The sequence below is a fragment of the Melanerpes formicivorus genome, unplaced genomic scaffold (genome assembly GCF_026170545.1).
Source record: "Melanerpes formicivorus ecotype bairdi unplaced genomic scaffold, bMelFor1.0.p_v2 SCAF_75, whole genome shotgun sequence".
NCBI lineage: Eukaryota > Metazoa > Chordata > Aves > Piciformes > Picidae > Melanerpes > Melanerpes formicivorus.
This window is the reverse complement of record NW_027142427.1, coordinates 1776518-1798564: the sequence shown is the minus strand read 5'-3', so window position 1 is coordinate 1798564 and position 22047 is coordinate 1776518. Positions and strand designations below refer to the sequence as shown.

Below are 22047 nucleotides of genomic sequence, written 5' to 3'. Positions count from 1 at the left end.
TATTGTTAATCTTTATTCAGAGAGACTTGGATTCCTGAATGCAAATTACTTTATATTTAAATTGTGTGAAAGCACAAAAGGTTTGTGTCTACAATTGACAGTTATTTCATTAGCTGACTCATGGAGCCTTGCAAATGGTTTCTAGTGTTAACTTTCCTTGGATTTGTTTTCTTTGTTCTTAGCAGATCTTGCAACGGTGATCATTTTGATTAATGTATTCAGTGCTCTGTTTTACTCCTGATTCGTGTTTTTTGCAGCAGTCAGCGTTCTGGCCTGGGTAAGGTGAGACTGCAAGGTGGCTTTAGTGTTTCTCCAATAGTGCCAATCTGATGGGCTGGCTTCCAGATGGAGACGAGAGAAGCATAGAGGCCTCTGTAATGAATTTTGTATGGTAGCAACCCCAAACACAAGGTAAAACAGACTTTCATCATCAGATGTAGGATTGTCTCAGCCACATCCTTCTGTGACAGCAGACGGGCACTGCATGGGCACTGTGCTGATAGACTATCATCTGTCTGTTGCTGTGAATCTCTCAGGGCTAGGTACATTGGCTTTGTGCCTCTATTCAGATAGGTTCTGTGTTTCACTACATCCCCCAAACCAGAATTTGTGTGTTTGTCTGTGTAAAAAAACCTACTATATTAATTGCAGTATTAATTTGGGAGGGAAGAAGAATGCGTAAGTTCATCCTGTCTTGCTTCAGACACACCAAGCTATGCTACATATTAAGGAACCAACAATCAGTTCAGAAAATTATTGCTATTGCTAAACTGATGGGTGATCTCTTCTCTGGAGTTGATGGAATTTCTTTGACCCAGAAGATGGACTTCAATGAGCTACTGGAGAAGAGGAAGCTCAGGGGAGACCTTACTGTCCTCTACAACTACGTGAAAGGAGGTTGTAACCAGGTGGGGGTTGGTCTCTTCTCCCAGGCAACCAGCACCAGAACAAGAGGACGCAGTCTCAAGCTGCACCAGGGGAAGTTTAGGCTGGAGGTGAGGAGAAAGTTCTTCACAGAAAGTTGATGGCCATTAGAATGTGCTGCCCAGGAAGGTGGTGGAGTGACTGTCCCTGGAGGTGTTCAGGAGGGGATTGGATGTGGCACTTGAAGCTATGGTTTAGTTAGGCAAGAGGTGTTGGGTGACAGGTTGGACCTGATGATCTCTGAGGTTTTTGCCAACCTTACTGATTCTATGATTCTATGATAGTTGAGTTTTAATACATTGAGATTTAGGGTTAAACTTCAACCTGTCAACCCCACCTGCTGAACTAGACTGAATAGCATCATCAAAATCTCTGCATAAATGTGAAAAGAGGTATGAAATTTGCTTGATTAACTGCTCCAGATACACATCGATACACAGGCAAGTTGCCAGAGGCCTGCGAGCTCTTAGTATCCTTTCCCTCTTTTCCTCCTTATTCCTTTTACTCAGCACTACATTTTTATTCTTTTCAGAACTTTTTGGCATTTGTTGTTGCAATCAATCTGCAGTTGCCTGCTGACGCCTCTTATTGCATTGGTTTTTCAGAATCTTTCATCAGCGCCTCAAGCATTACATTGTTCTTCAATCTGCATCAAGCTCCCAGTCCTAAAATACAAAGGCCTTGGGGGCTGGGGCCTTGGTTTCTTCACAAGTCACTTGTCTCCATTACCCTCCCTGAGAGTCACAGCTTCGAGAATCTTATCATGGAAAGATCCTAGGACAAAACGCCTGAGATACAAAGGCAGAGCCAAAGCAATAGAATCGGAAATTGTTCAGGCCTAACCACCTCTATAAAACATCACTTTGAAACTGTTGTTCATATGCAGGGGATGTGAACTCATCTGAAGCCTCGTGAATATTTTCAAGCTGCTTTCCATTTTGATAGGAAATCCCACATACAGTGGCTTTTCTGAGAAATGTTGTTTGTGAAAGCAGGAAGCTTGCAGTTTTTCAGGTTCAGATCCTTCTTTTTTTTTTCATCCTAATTTTACATGGTCAGCTGCAAAAATAGGAAGAAAAAGTTAAAGGGTGAACTATGAGGGAAGCTCTGAGAGAAAGCAGTGGAAAGGTAAATTATTTTTTTCCTTCACAAGTCTTTTTCCCCCATTCTCTCTTCTGATTCATAACAATAAATATCAAACATTTTTTTCAGCCTTTTTTTTTCACTACCTTGCCTTTTAGCCACAGGTGCTTAAATTAAAAAGGTGAAATAGAAGAGAGAGGATAGATGGGAATGTTTATCAGAGAAGTATAATAGTTAATGGGTACTGGAAACTCGAGGGGAAGGAAACAACAATGATTCAAGCCACGGGAACTGAAACAAAAGAGTCTTGTTAATTTTCCTTTTGACTGTATTTTGAAGCAAAAAGCTTTAAACAAGTATTCTTAGATGAAATTCCATCAAACTGATCTTTCAAACAAAATTTTCACAAAACATGAGTTTGGTGCATAACTGGACAGCACTTCCAGAGCTGGAAGAAGTTCTTCCCCATGAGGGTGGTGAGACACTGGCACAGGTTGCCCAGGGAGGTGGTGGAAGCCTCGTCCCTGGAGGTTTTTAAGGCCAGGTTGGATGTGGCTGTGAGCAACCTGATGTAGTGTGAGTTGTCCCTGCCCATGGCAGGGGGGTTGGAACTAGGTGATCCTTGGGGTCCCTTCCAATCCTGACAATTCTATGATTCTATCTTAAAAAATTATTCTCTTCTTTTTGTCCATAAGTATAAAATGTTAAAAAGAGAAACAAACTAAAACAAAGAAAGAAGAACAAAACACCAAACAAATGTCAAAAAACCAATTGAACAAACCAAAACCCCAAACACTTTTCTTCTGCTTAATTTTTGCTTTATGCATTTTTTTGTGCCAAATGGTAGACTTTCTGAACAGTACAACAGAGAGCTGTTACTTGTGAACAATAATTTCAATGTTTGTGGTTGAGTTTTAGTTTAATGGAGGAATCCCACGTCCTTGCTGTCACAAAATCTCCATTTTACCGCTTTAGCAATATTGCTGGCATATGTCTCCAGCTGTCTGTTGCTGACATAGAATTGCTTGTGATTATCTGATGCTGAGCTGTTCTGCTCTGGTTTTGTGTTTCTAATCTCTCCAACAATACCTGAACATGCTGTGCAGGTCGTGATTATTGGGGCATAATAGTTGTGTTTGAAATGTGCTGTCCCACACAGAGCATGGGAAATTCTTACCATCTTCATATCCAGGTTGAATGTGCATTAGATGTCTTTCTGATTTAAAAATGTAACACTGCAGCTTGTTGACTTATTGACTACAACACTGGCATTCTCCAGATTGGCAGACAAATTGCCTTGTAGGAGTGTCTCTGTGTATTCATGCATCATCCAAAGGTTAAAGTATAGAATATATTTTAATTGCCTAGAGATAACTTGGTAAATTGTATCTCTAGAACCAAAATTTCTGAACTTAAAAGATGAAAGTTAAATGCCAAAACTCATGTTGCTTTCCAAGTGAACAAACCACTCAGGAATACTGATTGCTGAGTCTTTTGCTGATGTTGATTAAACAGCATTGCCAAGACATAGCTCCCATTTAACAGGAAGTGTAAAACAGGGCAAATTCTAATAGTCTTCTTAGCCTTCCTAAGGATGGAACTTATGCTGATCTTGCTATTTCAGTGAGGACCATAATTTAAAAGAAAACAAACAAACAAACAGCAACACCCCCCCAAAAAAAAAACCACCAAAGATAAAACAAATAAAATGGAGCATTCATATGTAAAAAGAAAATAATTGTTTCCAGTTCTCTTAAAATCAAAAGGTGTAAAAAAGCAAAACCTCGAGTGTGTAGCATGCTGCAAGAGCAACAAGTATGCCCCACTGAGAATATAACCTTGGAACCATTTGAGGCATTGTAGTGTCTAATTATTGATTACATTTGTAACTTCCTGCTTCAGTAACACTTCTCTCTCTGGAATACAGACCCCTAAATAAATTACTGAAGAATAACAAGTTCCCCCCCAAATCAGCTGATTTACAGTAACTGCTCAGGTATGTGTTCTTAAAATTGGTTAACAGAAGGTAATTCAAAGTAATTCAAAGTAATCTCTGTGAATGAAATATGTTGCCCTGAAGTAGCTTGGCCACCTGTGGTGCTTTTACCTTTACAAGTGACCAGCAAGAAGTCAACTGGAGAATATAATACATTGAGTCTGAGACTAGGAGGCACATGCATTCCTTTCCTGGGGACCTTGACTTCAGGAAATTTTGTATGTCTGGATGAAGACAAGGATTTCTATCACTGAAGATACAGCATGTGGGACTGAACCCCTTTAGCCAGACGAAGGAAACAAAGCCAGAAACCTTGCTTGCAGGCATGGGCCCAAGTGAGGAGGTTATGGATAGAAAATGGGAGACATCACTGGGGTGTCCTGACTAATTTTGAAAGAAATCTGTTTTGGCCTGTGTTTTGAAAGGAGGTTTACATACACCAACACTGAAGTGAGAATTTTAGGCTGTTATAGTGAGATGGAAGTAACCTCTTTCAATCCTTACTCCAGAGGAGGATGGGAGTTGCATGCAACACTTTGTTCGCCACTGTTTCTGCGAATGGGATTTTGGCAGCTTCCACACTGAGCCCAGATGGTGTTTAAGATCTTGTTCTGAGACAGCCCTGCAGGGTAAGCAATAATGCTGTGGGATTTCTTGCATTGTAAATCTGCATATAGTTGCTTGAGGTCCACTGGAGTCCTTTCTAGGTCCAAACTTTCTTTGAGTCCATTTAACAATGTGAGGTGTGAGCAAGAATAATCATTGTCCTTTGATTAACAGACTTTAGAAAATAAAAATACTGAGAGTGGTCAAGAGTGATGTCAGTGACTTTTGAAAAGACCACAGAAAATCAAAATACTTGCGCAGTGCATGGTGTGTAAAATCAGTCAAAAGCCTCTGTGGGCTGTAGCTGGTCATGAAGGTACATATAGAAACCTCAGCATAATGAAATTGCTCTCTCCCCTTTTTGTTAAATTATAATTGGTGTCCTTGTTAGTAATCACACTATGGGATTAAAGACTGCCTTACCCTTGGAGACTGACTGTGCCTTTCATTGTAGAGGTAGTCCCTCCAGGTCAGAGGCAAGGCAGATAATGGTGTCTACTGAACTGTCCTTACTTGTTAAGAAATATGTCAGTTCATCGTTTTTCATAGGTGAAAATTTATCTAAACCATTATTAGCTTTCCTTCCCAAGCTGTTAACTATTTAAAAACAGTATCCAGAGCTACTGGACTGTACTGCTTCTGGGTTAGATCTTAAACTAAATTTGCTTTATGGTCTTTTCTCTCTTGTGTTTTTGGATAAAAAAGGTAGGTACACTTTATAGAATATAGAATATACTAGGTTGGAAGAGACCTTCAAGATCATTGCATCCAACCCTTCAACCTATCCAACCCACCTAAACAACTAACCCATGGCACCAAGCACCCCATCAAGTCTCCTCCTGAAAACCTCCAATGACAGCGACTCCACCACCTCCCCGGGCAGCCCATTCCAATGGGCAATCACTCTCTCTGTATAGAACTTCTTCCTAACATCCAACCTAAACCTCCCCTAGCGCAGCCTGAGACTGTGTCCTCTTGTTCTGGTGCTGGCTGCATTTATGCTGGCTAAATACTGTGATATATTCTCAGTAGTTCTTGCTTGCAGTATAATCCCCGTTGTCTCCCCCTCTGTTTTTTTTCTTTTATTACCTTGAATGTGCTGGTAAACAAAGAGGGAATATATTTGGAAAATATAGGTCATTCAGAAGAAATTCTGTGTGTATCACAGCAGAGAATTTGAAAACTTAGGGAAGTATTTACAGCTCCCAAGGAGTCAATCTATGCACCAAGACCAAATTCAGGGATGGACATATGTGCTGGTTACTCTAGCTGTTCTGGAAAGACTGGATTGGCAATATTTCCTGTCCTCAGAGCAGTGAAACTAGTTGTGATGAATTTAGCAAAGCCTGTATGCTGCAGTGCCCGAGACAGTTTCTTATTTTCATTGACATTATTTTTTCATCAGTTTGTGCTGTGTAGTATCTGCAGACGGTGTATGTTCAAATATTGGATTGCTGTGTTTTTGCATCTAAATCTTATAAAGGAAAAGAAATACCAGACTGTGTGTACAAGCATCGAGATTTGATTATATGCAGGATCTAATCTTAATATCACACCATCCTCACTGAAAAGCGCTGCAAGAATATTCCAATTCATATTCTGAATGGTGTGTTTCTCAGCAGCCAGCCTGCAGAATTCTTATTCCTACCAGGAGAGTCAGTACGCTGGACTGAATAAAAATATGTACACTAAATTGCTTTTTCGACTGTCCGGCTTTGATGTTTGTAGATAATTTAAGCAGGAGGCAATATAACCTGACCTTTGTTTTATTGCTACTAGAGGATAATGTGAGTTACAAAACAGGAAAGAATGAGAAGTTGTATAATGTGCTGGAAATATGACCAAAAAATGCAGATTTTTGGTTATTAGCTTACAAAGCTGCATTTGCATAGAAATATACAAATGGCTGGATGACATTTCAGGCGTGAACTTGATAGTGCATCCTTAAACACATTCATGTTAGAAGGATACTTAAAGGGAACCTCAAACTCACAAATTCCTGTCTTTGTTTTGAAAAAACAAAACTATAGTTCCCCTAGGGTATTCCAGTACAAGATATTTCTTTATGAAACAAAGCTTTCTTTGTTATGAGGAATACTCTGACAGCCTATGAAGGGCCCTCCTTTCTGATCATGCTTTTAAAGAGTTCCTGATTCCCCTGAACGTTAAATATTATTGCTCAGGCTTTTGTGGAAAATACTAACAAAGCATGAAGCCTCCAGAGGTTTCAAACACCTCTTGGGTTATCAGTTTCCTGTGCCATTTTCTCTTTTTGAGGGATCACTTGCCTTATAAGTGGGGCAAAGATGACCGCTGATTTTCTATGCTGTGTGAGGTAAAAGGAGTTACTTTTCCTTGAAAAACCAGAAGAATTCCTGGTAGGGTCCATCACAGTTATGCCATTGCATAATTTTTTGGGAGCTGGATGATGACAGCAACTTGCAGTATCACAGTATCACCAAGGTTGGGTGAGACCTCAAAGATCATCAAGTCCAACCCTTCACCTCAGACCTCATGATTAGACCATGGCACCGAGTGCCACGTCCAATCCCCTCCTGAACACATCCAGGGATGGTGACTCCACCACCTCCCTGGGCAGCACATTCCAATGGCTAACGATTCTCTCAGTGAAGAACTCCCTCCTCACCTCGAGTCTAAACTTCCCCTGGTGCAGCTTGAGGCTGTGTCCTCTTGTTCTGATGCTGGACTCCTGCAAGTTAACATTTCCTTGCTGTTTGTTGTTGCTTTTTTGGGTTTTGGGGTTTTTTTTGTAACTCACCTACTACCACAGCCCAGGTGCAACTTCATTTGTAATTCACAAATTATAAGGATGCCTAGTTTTAGTAGGAGTGGAGAGGTTCACAGAGTGTATTGAAGGGGTTTGTATCAATGAGCACTTGTACTTCCAATTTACAGCACTTTCAGCATTCCTTTTGCCAACTGTGAGGAATTATGTTATTTTAATTTAAATGCAATTATATAAGAAGACTTGCTGAGAAAAGCACTTTTCTGAACTATTCCAAGGATTATTCCTGCTCTGTTTTCTCCCACTCACATTCCACAGCAGGATTTTAAGTCCTTATATTAGTCCATGTTCTTCAGAAGATCTTCTGGTCCGCCTCTGATTGTGACTTTCATCAGAATAAGAAAACTCCACCTCCTGAAGGGGTGAGATGGAAAGCAGCAATTCCTGGGAATATTTTCTAAAAACCTCACTTTATACTGAAATACAGCTACCCCTGAAAGGGATTAGGAGTATGACAAGAGCACAAATTAAAAAGCACTGGGGTGTGAAAACGGGTGTCTTTAAGCAGTTCTGACTGGACCATCATGCAGCCCCATTCCTGATGATTATTATTGTCAAGAACCTTTCAAAGCAGCAAGAAACATTTCTAGAGTGTGCCCAGTGTCCTGTTAAAATCAGAATTTTGAAGTGTGAATATGTATAGATAGAATTCTGGGGAAAAGATGCAGTCAGTGGCAGCTTACCTTCTTTTTTCTGTGCATATCCCATAGAATAGAATAGAATAGAATAGACCAGACCAGACCAGATCAGACCAGGTTGGAAGGCACCTTCGAGATCATCATGTCCAACCCATCATCCAACACCATCTAATCAACTAAACCATGGCACCAAGCACCCCATCCAGCCTCTTCCTAAACACCTCCAGTGATGGTGACTCCACCACCTCCCTGGGCAGCCCATTCCAATGGCCAATCTCTCTTGCTGGGAAGAATTTCTTCCTAACATCCAGCCTAAACCTCCCCTGCTGCAGCTTGAGACTGTGTCCTCTTGTTCTGTTGGTGGTTGCCTGGGAGAAGAGACCAGCCCCCACCTGTCTACAACCTCCCTTCAGGTAGTCATAGAGATCAATAAGGTCTGCCCTGAGCCTCCTCTTCTCCAGGCTAAGCAGCCCCAGCTCCCTCAGCCTCTCCTCACAGGGCCTGTGTTCCAAACACCTCCCCAGCTTTGTTGCCCTTCTCTGGACACCTTCCAGCAGCTCAACATCTTTCCTAAACTGAGGGGCCCAGAACTGGACACAGGACTCAAGGTGTGGCCTAACTAGCGCTGAGTACAGGGGCACAATGACTTCCCTGCTACTGCTGGCCACACTGTTCCTGATACAGACCAGGATGCCATTGGCCTTCTTGGCCATCTGGGCACACTGCTGCCTTGTGTTCAGCCTACTATCAACCACTACCCCCAGGTCCCTTTCTGCCTGGCCGTTTTCCAGCCACTCTGACCCCAGCCTGTAGCTCTGCATGGGGTTGTTGTGGCCAATGTGTAGAACCCAGCACTTGGATGTGTTAAATCTCGTGCCATATTACTTGTGTGAACTTCTGAACAGAGTAGGTCTGTACAGAAAAGGGCTGCAGGATTGTTTTCCCCATCACTATGAGATATAAATGCTGATTCAAGATAGAACAGTGGTGTACAGATGTAAGAATAGAAAAACAAAAGGGAGTAGTATAAAAAAGGGTCATTAGTATCATCTTACTCAGAAGCTCTGGCTAAAGCATAACATGATCACAGGCAGTTTCTAGTAATGCTGGTTTTACAAAGTAGCCCAAAGGTTAAAAAAATACTGGAGTCCTTTAGAAATTGAAGTCACTTTGTCATCTAAGGCACAAAAGGAATTGAATTCTTGCAGTAGTACAAAATCTCTATGTGTAAAGCTACTTTTAGAGTCATGTTAGTAAAACATCTGTCAAAAGCCTGGGAAAAGTCTGGTGTAAAACAGGAAATGGAAATCTCAAATAAATATTCCAGATAGAGTGAAAATATATAGGCTGGAGCCTATATATGGTAGTAGCAATAAATATCATTTAGGCTGCAACAGCAATGTTGTCTTCCTAAATTCTTGCAGAGGGTAACAGTGGTACCAAAATGACGAGTTAAAGGTGAATCTATGTACAAGTCAGCTCACAGAAAATGTCTTCCCTACTTTCCTCTCAGGCAAGAAGTTTCTAGCATGGAAAACAGCATACTGCTTGAGTCCAGAAGATGGTATTTAGCAAGATTCTGAATAGTGTACAGCAGGGTGGAAGCTGAAAGTCATGATGATTTGAGAGTCATTTCCAGCTCCCAGACAACCCAGCTTCTGGTTCCCACTGAGCAAAGGGCTGGGTGAAAAGTGGGGAGGATTACTGCCTCACACTGAGGCAAAATAGCACTGACTGGCAGCATCTCTTGATTCCTATTGACTTTCTGTGGGCACGTTTAACCTGTAATTTGGAAAAGGAAAATACAGTCTGGCATGCAGTCCTGAAGAGTTGCCAGTTCCAGATCTATCCATTGGATAGCCTGCCAGAATGGGAAAGATAAGTATCTTATAGACCAGTATCCACAGCAACAGACTCTGGAATTTTATCTTTTCAATACATACAAAAATCTAAAGAAAATAATTACTTTCTCATTTTCCAGCTTTATAATAGTCATAATGACCTTTAGGTCAGCAATTTTTAGCAGTTAATGACTGTCTGGCTTTTTCTTTGGCCCTTGGTTTCTCCAGCCAGTCATTAACAGTGAAGAAAGTGCCTTCTCCGGTGGTCACTTTGGCTTAATCATTACCTTTTCATGCTACAGAATATACCAGCTGGGAAATAAGTCTCTCGTATGTGAATGGATCTGTAAAGTGTTCCTTAGGTTTCATTTCTTTGAAAGAATATTCTGTTAGGATGTGAGAGTTTAATTTAAAAGATGATTGAGTATGATCCTCAGCCCTATGAAAGCTTAGATCACTCTCAGAACTTGGGACCAAATAGCTTTGCGGTGATGCCCTTCCTCTCTTGAGGCTGGTTTGAGGCCATAGAGTTCTTAATACTTTAGCTGTGTAATCTAGGTTCTATTCTTTTGGTTTGGGTGTGTGCTTTGGAAATTTTATGTGGGCACAAATATTTTTTCATCCATTTTCTAGGACCATACAGGAACTGGACCTCTTAATTTTTTTGTTTGAATTGTGTGTGTAATCACTGTGATGCTGAAAGAAGGGTGTGGCGAGAGTGCCTTGAGAGTTTAAAATTATTTAAAAATCTAAAGGGAAAGAACTCTCTGCTCTGCTTTGTTTGTCTAGGTAGTAGATTCCTTCCTTCCAAGCACTCTAACTCAAAATATTTTATGTGACTTTAAGAGGATTTATTTATACCTAGAAAAGACTTTGTCTTGAACTTTATCATAAGATAACAGTGAGATACTGTGGAACAGCAGTATCTTCTGACCACCCTGTTGATCATATTCTTGGTAAAAATTAACCAGCTTGTGACAAGATTGTATGTGTGTACAGAGATAAACCTTTGAACAGTCTTCAGTTCTTGTGCATTGTTATTCAAGTTATCCTTTAAGCTGTGGGACTTTAAATGCCATTGTTAAAGCAAATACACTGTTACTTCAAAAAATTGCGACTGTATCTCTCCTTCAGGGAACAGTTGAGCTTGAAAGCCATTGTTGAGGATATGCAATGCACTGCTTGGAGGATAAGTAAATTCACAGGAAAATAATAGTTTTCTAAACTGCATATTGAATATGTAAGGATTCCTAGCAGCAGTTTAGTGTGTGATTATTGCTGAGTGGTCAGGTAGTAGTGAAGCACCTCCACCTGAATGGTAAAACAAAATGGAAATATCTTCATCACTAGATTTTAAAATCAGTATCACGGTATCACCAAAGTTGGAAGAGACCTCAAAGATCATCGAGTCCAACCTGTCACCACAGACCTCATGACTAGATGTGGTGGGATATTTACGTCAACCGGCCACACTAGACCATGGCACCAAGTGCCACGTCCAATCCCCTCTTGAACACCTCCAGGGATGGTGACTCCACCACCTCCCTGGGCAGCACATTCCAACGACGAATGACTCTCTCCGTTAAGAACTTTCTCCTCACCTCCAGCCTAAACTTCCCCTGGCACAGCTTGAGACTGTGTCCTCTTGTTCTGGTGCTGGTTGCTAGAGAAAAGAGACCAACCTCTTCCTGGCTGCAACCACATTTCAGGTAGTTGCAGAGAGCGATGAGGTCTCCCCTGAGCCTCCTTTTCTCCAGGCTAAACAACCCCAGCTCCCTCAGCCTCTCCTCACAGGGCTGTGCTCAAGGCCTCTCCCCAGCCTCGTTGCCCTTCTCTGGACACGTTCAAGTGTCTCGATGTCCTTCCTAAACTGAGGGGCCCAGAACTGGACACCGGACTCAAGGTGTGACCTAACAAATGCAGAGTACAGGGGCACAATGACTTCCCTGTTCCTGCTGGCCACACTATTCCTAATGCAGGCCAGGATGCCACTGGCCCTCTTGGTCACCTGGGCACACTGCTGGCTCATGTTTAGGCAGCTGTCAGTCAGCAGCCCCAGGTCCCTCTCTGTTTGGCAGCTCTCCAGCCACTCTGACCCCAGCCTGTAGCTCTGCATGGGGTTGCTGTGGCCAAAGTGCAGCACCCAGCACTTGGATTTGTTGAATGCCATAATATTGGCATCATATAGTGTCCCTTGAGGGTATGGTATTAAATGTGAGAGTAATATGACTGATGAGCCTAAATTTACTGTTTTGCTGTGAAAGAGATTTCACACCTGTGTAACTATTATTGGTAATATTAGCGTTTCATGTTGTATCTTGAAGTGAAAACATGAGTGTGCATATCAAAAGAGCAGGCATCAGCTTTTGCTTTAACAACTTATTTTATTTTATTTTATAGAGAAATACCATCAGTAAAATACAGGTAGTGTTCCAGGAAACAGCCAATTGGGAGTGCCATGAAAGCTGGGACTGTGTTTTGTAGTTTCCTGACTCAAGAGTGACGCTTCTACTTACTGAGCTGTGGTTTCATTTGTAGTTTGAAAATATGATAACCTGCTTCTTGGCAGGGTTGTGCTGTTTCTAAAAGGCAGGACTTGCTAGAGGATTTAAATCTGGTGAAGATTCAGTAGTTCCCTTAACAATGAGTTTAAAATCTATCCCTTTAAAATAGCTGTACATCTTTAAACTTCAAGATAGCTGTAGTGTTAAAGCAGCTAGCTAGTAGAAATGGGGAGGGTCCAAATAAAGGAGTGACAATACCTGTGTTTCATTCTGTGCTTAAATGGATCTTTTTCTCAGCTTCCCCAGCACTGATTATTTATAGATTTTAAAGCCAGAAATTAGCACTGTTCCTTGTAGGCAGAATAGCAATGTATGGGAACATTATTCATTCTTTAGCATTGTAATGCCTTCTGGCTCAATGTGTGTGCTACAGACCAAGTGTAAACACCCATTTATCATCCCGACCCTTAATCTGTTCCCAAAAACATCCTTCAGCAGAGAACAGCCTTTCTAAAGGATTGGAGACCTTTATTTTGCTGCTGATACAAAGATCTTTACAACCTTTGTTGTAACTGAACCTTGAAATGCAAAGCGTTGCAAATACTAGTTTGGAGCATGCCTTGAAACAAAACCCAAACAAAAACCCCACATTGTGATGCTAGCTGCCTTCATACGAAGGCTTCTAGTTTTCTTTCACTGGGGCAAGTACACCCAGGGCTCCTTGGTACCTGAAGAGATCTTTCCCCTTTCAAGTCAACCCAAATTTTGAGTCCTTAGCTTCTCTTCATTTCCCTTGTTATTTCTAGTTTCTCCATTTTTCTGTGTTCCCTTTTCTCAACAGCAGTCTTAGATATTGCTGATAGAATCCAGATACTGAGGAGATGCAATCCTGGTTCAAGACAGTGTACCACTGTTGCCACTGAAGGTTGTGGGACAAAATTGTCCTTCATCTAATTTTAGCAGCATCCATGGAGTAATTACAGCTATCAGTCTGTCCTGTTGGTTCTGCAGCTCCTTCTACCTCCACTCTAATGTGAGGTAGAGGAGATAGGCACTACAGCAGCTGTTAGTGTTTGATCAGCAACACAGTCTTTGCTGGAATTTATTTCCCTGGCAGCCTAGCTCCTAGAATACACTTGTCATCCATACTTTGTAGCAGGCTTGTATTTGCCTGTAATTACTCACCAGCCTGGCGATACTTTATTGTTAACATAAAGTACTGCCACTTAAATCCCTGATCCGAAACTGAAGTATTTGCAAAACTCTGTAATGGCAAAAATAATAAAGCTGCCATTATTGTATGGGAAGTTCACAGCTTGTTACTAAATATTTATATAAGCTTAACTATACCTGTATGCCTTCCTTATGCTTTCACATATTGCTTAAGAGACAAACACACTTCTGATGGGTGTTACTACAACTTTGATACTTTCATAGACTGGCTGAGGTTGGAAGGGACCTTGGAAGGTCATGTTGTCCCGCTCCTTGTCCAAGCAAAGTGACCAAGCCCAGTTTGCTGAGGATCATCTATAGATGGCTTTTGCGTTATCCCCAAGGATGGAAACTTCACAAGCTTCTTGCCAGTGCTCAGCCAGAACTATTTGAGGTTTGCCAGCTTGTGGTCTCTTCCTATGTACTAAGAAGTTTATAAAAGAGAACTATTTAAAACAAGTTTGCCATGATTAAAGTCAAGTGTAATGGGTACAGAGAGTACTGCAAATGCTTAGGGATATGAAAACCAGAAAAGATGGTATATTTTTGTTTGCATTTGTGTTGGCTTTCTGCAAACAGAAAACAGTGATGCCCCTCTCTGTTTTTTTTGCGGGTGTGGTTTTGTGGGCTTTGGGTTTTGCTGTTGTGTTTGGTTTGGTTTTACCTTTAAATCATCCTTCACATATTATTTCCCTGTTCCTAAGACTGCTTGGGTAAAACAGACCTCGGCACTAGAAATATGGATGAATTTGCTGTGAACAATAAGCAACGTTGCAACATTCTTTTATTCATACAGGAAGGTCAAAAATTGGTACTTGGTAGTTTACATGTTTCCAAATGCTTGGGAATTTGTGCTAAAAATGGCAGGGTCTCTATCCCCTGTTCTTACACACTTGCACAGAATTTCTCTGCTGTGCTGTTTTAGGGGAGGACAGGGGAGTGTTGTGTTCTGCTGGTTGGTACCGTTGAATCTAAATGGTTCTGTGGTGCCCTGAAGACCTTCAGATAAAAACAGATGTTCAGACTCATGTGATGCTTGGCATGCAAGTGTGGTGGTGGTGCTGGTGGTGCTTAGCCGTGCAGCATCTCCTACCCTCGTATGGCCACAGCCTCACATTGGTTCCTACTATCTCATCTCTGCACTCTGACACTGGCCCAGGAGCAGACCTTAGTGTGGAGCAACTGTACGAACTGGGAAAAGGCTTATTGCTCTGGAATGGGCACAAGATATTTTTAACTTGGAAAAAAAATTAAAAGCCTCCTGGGGCCTTTAGGATGGGCTTGCCCAACAGAACCCAGAGGCGAAGCACCTCTGCCAGGATACTATCAGCCTGCCAGGATACTATCAGCCTGCCAGGCCCAGCGATGCCGTAGCAAAACCTGAAGGGAGGACCCAGGTGCCTGGCGCGTACGGGCTGACACCCGGCCCTTCATACCCTCGAAAGCCTCTCGGCCAGAGGCACCTGCTCGCCCCGCCTTGCCGCCTCCACCAACACCCTTAGTAGTGGAGGTGTGATGCCACCCCTGGAGAGCCTGGGCAGGCCCGAGCTTGCCGGGCGGCGAGGTGAGGCGAGCCCGTACCCCATGGCGACCGGGACACGCCCGGGGCCGCCGGAAGGGGTGTTTCCGCATCGGCCCGGGCGGGTCGAGGCGGGGGCGCCGTGCGGGGGCTGCTCCTCCCGCGGCCTGCCGCCGCCTGGCCGCGGCCCCCCTACCCGCCCCTCGCCGCGCGGCAGCCCGACTCGCGTCGCTCCGCGTTGGATTGCTCGTGCCTGCCCGGAGCTGGCGGCTGCCCGGCTGGCGGCGCGGCCAGGCGAGCTCAGCCGAGCGCAGAGGCGGATTTTGAGGAACAATAACAGAGCGGGGAGCGCGGGACTGGCGCGGCCGCCCCGCCCGCCCTCCCTGCCGCCGCACCATGTACGCCTTTGTGCGGTTCCTGGAGGACAACGTCTGCTACGCGCTGCCCGTCTCCTGCGTGCAGGACTTCAGCCCCACGTCCCAGCTCGACTTTGACAACCAGAAGGTCTACACGGTGTACCGCAACCCCGAGGAGGCGGAGGAGGACGAGGAGAGCCCCGGCGAGTGGGGTGACCGCCTGCTGCTCCACAAGGCCCAGATCCTGGCGCTGGCAGGTGAGGGCGGGCCGGGCCGGGCCGCGGGGGAAGGGGTGCAGGGGGGCCGGGCCGCGGGCAGCCCCAAATGCCGCCCCCTCCCCGCGGAGGTGGGGGAGGGAGGGAAGAGGAGGAGGGGAGGGGGCGGCATCGCGCCGACACATGCTCAGAGCCCGGGCGGCACATGGCGGACGGGGGGTGCGGGGGTGCGGTGAGGCGAGAGGACGGAGATACTGAGTGTCTAGGGGGGTCTTCTCCCCGCACCTTCCCGCACCACAGCGGGTACTGGGCGGCCACGGGCCCAGGCAGGGCTCGCTGGGGGTGGATGTGGGGGTCCCACGGGCTGTCTGCTTCAGCCGGTCAGCGCCGCGCCTCTGCGCGAACTCTCAGGCGTGGTGCTCCAGTGGAGCGGCTTCCAAACCAGCATTGAGCCCATGGTAGTAGTACCTGTCCCTTAGAGTGGTGGCAAGAACCTAAAACAATAACAGACAAGCCAACCAAACAAAACCCACAACAAGCCAAAGTGAAGGTTTTCCTGTGCAGTGTATTTATAGTACATAGAGTCATTTATATACCTTTGCAGCTTGGCAGCATGTTGCCAAATTAGAGAGGTACTGGTTTATATCCACTTTGTTAGTTTAAGTGACTTCACGAATTGGAAGGCAGTAGTGGAACTAGACCTTTAAATACTAGACTTATTAAGTGTGGATTTGCCATGTTTGATTTGTTTCACGTTTAACTTACAAAGGTATCTCTAGTTAAGAGTACCATTTAAAGAGATAAGCCCACGTTTTGGCCATTTAAATAACCTCAGCCCTCGTGAGATAGAGCTTCTACTATGTGTGTCCCAAAGTCAAGGCTCTTTGTCATCGTGTTGCCTTGAAGTCTTCCTGTGGTTTCCTTGTGGCTACAGAAAACTTGTTGACATAGAAACAAATGTATCTAATTGCTGTCTCTAGTAGACTTGCCCAAGAGGCTGTTGAAAGGCAGGATTGACCATATAAACGTTAGTCTGGGTAGTAAAGAGATCATTGGGTTCTGATCCTGGCTTGTCCACTTGGGCAGAAATGCTGGTTATGCCTGTTTCCCCAAATATGGAATGGTCTTGAAAGGCTCTGCTGCCTAGGATAGTATTCTGAGAAGGTAGTGCTGAGTTCTGGTCTCTAAATAGAGTAACTTGGTGTCAAAGTCCCATAAAAGTAGTATTTTTTTAAATGTTATTTTTAGTTCTGAAAACAACAGTTCCTGAACCAGTTCAGCCTGGTGGGGGGTCCATTTGATCTCTGACTCTGACAGTGACTTGTACCATTATCCTGTTTCCAGTAATGGCCATAAATGGATGCCTGGGAAAGGAAAGAATGAAAGAAAAAAGAAAAAAAAAAAGAGGGGAAGAAAAAAAAGGAAGAAGAAGAAACAGGCAGTCATATATGTAATTTCTTTGTAAAGCTTTTCAAGTTTCTGAGTATTCATAATTCCAGGTGTTCGGGACTAATAAGATAGCCTAGCAGAGGAGTGGATTCTCCTGCACAGGACCACAAAACCTTAGCCAGCCTGTGTTTTTTCTGTCCTCTGTCTGTAGCAAAGGGGTGGGTGGGGGGAGAATTGTTCTGGGAAGTATTTCTTGCAAGTTAGCTGTCACATCCATGGAAGACAGTGGTGTCAGCATTCATGGTTTGCTTGACCTCTTCTCAAGGTTGGAGTTCACTTGCCTCTTTCTCACTGGGGAACTGCAACAGCAGTGCCTTTTCTGTTCCTCATGTTCATCTCAATGTAACTGAAGTGTTTCAGGGAACTAGTAATTAATGGGCATTTTGGTCATATGTTGAGCCTCCCAAGTTGCCTCAGTTTTCCAGCAGAAGGTGCATCTACTTTGTTCACTTGTTCCAGGCAGTCTGTAGGTACTCAAGAGAAGTGCTTTTCTGTTCAGTTTTCCTTTGTTTCATCTTGCTTGAACCAGAACAAACCAATATATGTTGTTTCCTCCAGAGAGCAAGACTTGTTACCTGTATTAGTGATTTGCACTAATTGCTCCCCAGAGATTTGAATTTCTGCAGGAAATTCTCCTGCTGAGCCAGGAACACAAAGGAACATGCTGCTATCTTTATTACATCCGTCACATCTCAATATATCTGACTAGATCTGTAATTTATGTGCTCACCTGAACACCAAATGGATTCTTACTTCTCTGACTCTTTCCACTCTGCATCATGTTGAAATGCCATCATTGAAATAAATACATGCCATATGCAAAAGTTTGCTTACTTTTGAAGTTGTCACTTTCTCACCAAAATGTTACTATTGGTGCTTGGTTTTATTATAGTTAAAAACCTCAAGGGGGAAAGTTGATCCCTAGCACAATTTTTGGTTATAGCAACCAACTCTTATTTAACAGCTGATGACAAGTTCTTGTTGCAGCAGCATTTCACATATACTAGTACATAACTGTTAAGTTTAATGGGTTACAGCTTGCTTATTCATGAGGTAAATAACATGTACAAAATTGCTTTTATCTATAAAATATACATAGCTGATTTTGAGTTTTTGGAAGGAACCCTTACCTGCACAAATTAGTACTTCAGTGACTTTCTGAATTTACTGCTTTGATCCAAGGATTCCCCATTAGGAGCAGGCTGCAGGATCAAAGTCATGGTATAGATATCAAATTAAACAACAGAAAAAAGAGCAAGGGGTTTAAATGTCATCTCCCTTTTCAGCTTGCACAGTATTCTTCTGTTGTTTGAATGGCACCCATTTTTCTTACATTGATTTAACAAGGCTGCTCAAGTAAGCAGAGTTGTACCTATTTATATATCTATTCACGATCAAACACTGTCCATGCAGTGGGAGTTAATCATAGTCTGAGAAACAGATCCACTTGGCTTTCCTTTGTAGTGACCTAAAATAAAGGAGGAGCAGGGGAAGAACAGTTATAAAACTCATATGAAAGTCATGACTTTTTCTTTTGAAGAGGCTTCCTTTTCTGTTTAAAGAAATTTATATCCTTTTCAAACTTCTACCTATGTAAAGGAGGAGTTCACACAGGGCTAAGTATGTGTTCGTGCACGTAGTACAAAGGTTTATTGTAAAGAGTTCCTGAAACAATTGTCCTCATGTTAAAGAGTCTGGGAGCAATTCTTTGATCCTTTATGCCAAGTTTGGGTGGTTGGAAGACTATGCACTTATGAGGAATATTGTTGCTGCAGAGAGGAGAACACTGATGGTATGGAATGGAATAGAATGGAATAGAATTAACCAGGTTGGAAAAGACCTTTGAATCCAACCTATCACCCAACACCATCTAATCAACTAAACCATGGCACCAAGCGCCCCATCCAGTCTCTTCCTAAACACTTCCAGTGATGGACAAATTTAAAACCAAAAAGAGGGAAATGCAGAGGGCATGCTCAGAGCATTGAGTAACTGTGTAGATTTGTTGTGTTGAGGAGATAATTACTATCTTCTTTTGAATACATCTGTAAGAAGAAGTATTGAAGCTAGGTGATAGATAACTGAGTGTCTGTATGCTTTTCTTGTGTCTGATTGCATATGATTAGGAACTGCTGATAGTGGTGTCATGTGCTGATCTAGGAACCTTTGGCTTTTGAAAAAGTTAGCCAAAGCTAGGGCTCAGACTAGAAAGGTTAGCCCTGCATTAAGACAGTTGTAGCTCTTAAAGCCATGGAAGGTGTATTCAAATGTGTGTTTTGTGCCCTAATAAGTTCAAAATTTGCTTCTCAGGCAGCTGACAGTATGTAGTCTAAAGGAATAATTTTATTTACCTCTCGAATGGAAATTACATCTGAACATATGAGAGTTTCACTGTATAACAGCTTTTTGAGGTGGTGTGTTAACTCCTTTGTCTTGTTAAGAATACAAAAGTAGCAAATGGCTTTTCAGGAAGAGTTTGAGTCTTTCTGATCATCCCCACCCTTCCTTTTTATCCTTTTCTGTCCTTGGGATTCTGAAAAGCTGTTTTTCTGGTCCCTCTACTTGATAAATGTGTGCCACTTGTAAATTTTGGCTCTAGCAGAATTTTGTCCACAGGCATATGCAACTTATAGAAGCTAGGATGATTCTTAGATGGCCCTGTTGGAGCCTTTTCTTGCTTTGTAAAATGGTGTTAGGTAGAATGAACAGAGGGTCAGGGACTTTTTGAAGTTCACTGCTTCAGGCTATGTTTGTGAACAAGTTAATAGTGACTATCTTCTAATTGGAGGCATTGTTTCCTGACTACAGTAAATAACTATTCTCTTTAGCTTCTACCCTCAACATTTACCACCTACACAAATTATAACCTACACAAATTGTAACCAACACGTCTCCATCAGATTCTCACAGCAATTCCCCAGCTACCACAGCAAGCACACTAATACCTGTGTGCATCCTTATTCATTCTTGCCCCTTTATGAAATGTTAGGCTCCACCTCTTATTGAAATAGATTAGTTGATGTTTTAAATCTTTAAAAGCCTGTGCAGCTCTCGGTGAGGTTATTTGCCCTGTATTTCAGAAAGATGCAAAATAGCCATTCCCAGAACAGTTTTAAGTACAATGATTCTAGAACTGAGTTTTGAGCAAGGTCGAGGTTGGATACACACTTAAGAAGTTGAAGCAGGCTTTTTCTCTGTGGATAATGAAGGAGGGAAAGACCCTTTGTCAGGTACAGGTGAAAACTTGCAAGATGAGATTTATAAAGAATATTAAAACTTTAGGGTAGGAAGTTGCCTTGGTGTGATGTGTAGCATTAACTTAAAGCTTTGATTGTTATTTTGATAGTCTGGTGCTTCTTTGTGTGGTGTTTGTTGTGGTTTGGGGGGGTTGTTTGTTTTTGTTATTATTTCCACCTTCCACTGTTCAGATAGCTTGGGGAATTAGAGCAGGGCACAGCTGGGGCCACAATGTACCCATGCACCATCCCCTGTTCATACACAGTCCACATGGTGTGTTTCCTTTCCCAGGGCAGTCTGCAGACTGAATGAACTATTGTGGTAGGGACAGCATTTGCTAACTCTTTGTTCCTAGAAAGCTCTCGGTCTATCCACTGACATGATGTGCAACTCAAATGCTGTGACAGGGACCTGAGGAAAAATGGCACCAGTTAAAATATCAAAATGCCTGCAGCCGCTTGTTGGGTGATCCCAAGTGTTGCCCTAAGCAAATGAGTGCCAGGAGGAGGTTTTAGGAAACCTTCCAGTAGTGGTTCCTCGCAGACACCCTTTGGTGGTTTTTCTTTTTCTCCTGGAATAATCATGGAGTACCTGTGGGCAAGCTTGTGTGTCACTGCCCTTGAGCAGCAACTCCACTGCTTCGTAACTGTGCTATCAGCATTACCTGTGCATTGGGTCTTGCCAATGCAAGTGGCTGGCTGTGGCCTTGGGGAGAAATTAGCTAATCAGGTTAGGTAGTGCTGCTTGAAAGACAATTTTGTTGTGTAGTTTATTTATTTTTTTTTAAAACCTTTCTGCTATGATATTTGAGGTGCATGACCCACTTTGTCAGGTGTTACTGCTGTGTTATCCTTTCACCAGGTGAAAAATTGGCTGTATGCAGGGGTCCACCAAATAATCCTGTCTAACAGTGTAGGTACATCACATTTTAATTCAAAGCACACTTCTTCTGTATGTAAGCCATTCCCTTTATTTTTAGATCTTTTAAGATGAAAGGTGTTTTTGTTGTTTGGTTTTGGTGTGTTTTGTTTGGTCTTGGGTTTTTTTGTTGTGGGGATTTTTCCCCCCCCCTTCTAAATTCCTACTATAGGAGCATATCTGGGATATGAAGGGCTTATACAAAGGCACGGGTTTAGTTGTTTTATTTTAGTGTCATTCTGTTTGTTCATCACTGAAGTCTTACTATGCCACCTTTGTGTAGATCTTAAATGGCAGCAACAAAAACACAACACAATTCTTGGAACTTTTTAACTGTCACTGGTGAGTAGTTGCTTGGAGTAACCTTCCCGATAGCGGCGGTGGTTATGTGTCATCAGCAGGTTGAAGTGCCAGCAAAAAGGAATTACAGAGCTAGGATGTGGCAATGCAAGATTTTGCCCTTGTGTTTAAGTTTTCTCTTTTATTTTATTTTATCTTTCCATTATTTTGGAAATAAGTCCTTTTTTTTTGTTTGTCTTAAACCTTGCTCGACAATTTGCTTGTCCCTCAATTACATTGGGGTTTTGCTTCACCCTACAGACAGAAGTCACTTATTTTTATGACATAAAGACACCACAGGTGACCTACTATGTTGTTATATCTCTTGGTCATAGTACCTAAAACTGCCACACTACATTGCACCACATAACATCAGTTAGGCTTGTAAATGTATACATTTAACT

At 42.7% G+C, this 22047-nt stretch overlaps 1 protein-coding gene across 6 annotated transcripts in view; it reads left to right on the top strand.

Annotated features, from left to right (window-relative positions):
• BEND5 (BEN domain containing 5) overlaps positions 1 to 22047 on the top strand; it is a 1094864-nt gene that overhangs the window by 609840 nt on the left and 462977 nt on the right. Inside the window, exon 1 of one of the 6 annotated variants that reach the window (XM_068163847.1) lies at positions 15335 to 15742. The exons of 4 other annotated variants lie outside the window; for them this stretch is intronic. In XM_068163847.1, the coding sequence (XP_068019948.1) occupies positions 15526 to 15742 (217 nt within the window). In that variant the 5' untranslated portion in view covers positions 15335 to 15525. Of the gene's footprint in view, positions 1 to 15334; positions 15743 to 22047 lie in introns of those variants that run through there. One more of the 6 variants, XM_068163848.1, reaches the window with a different exon arrangement.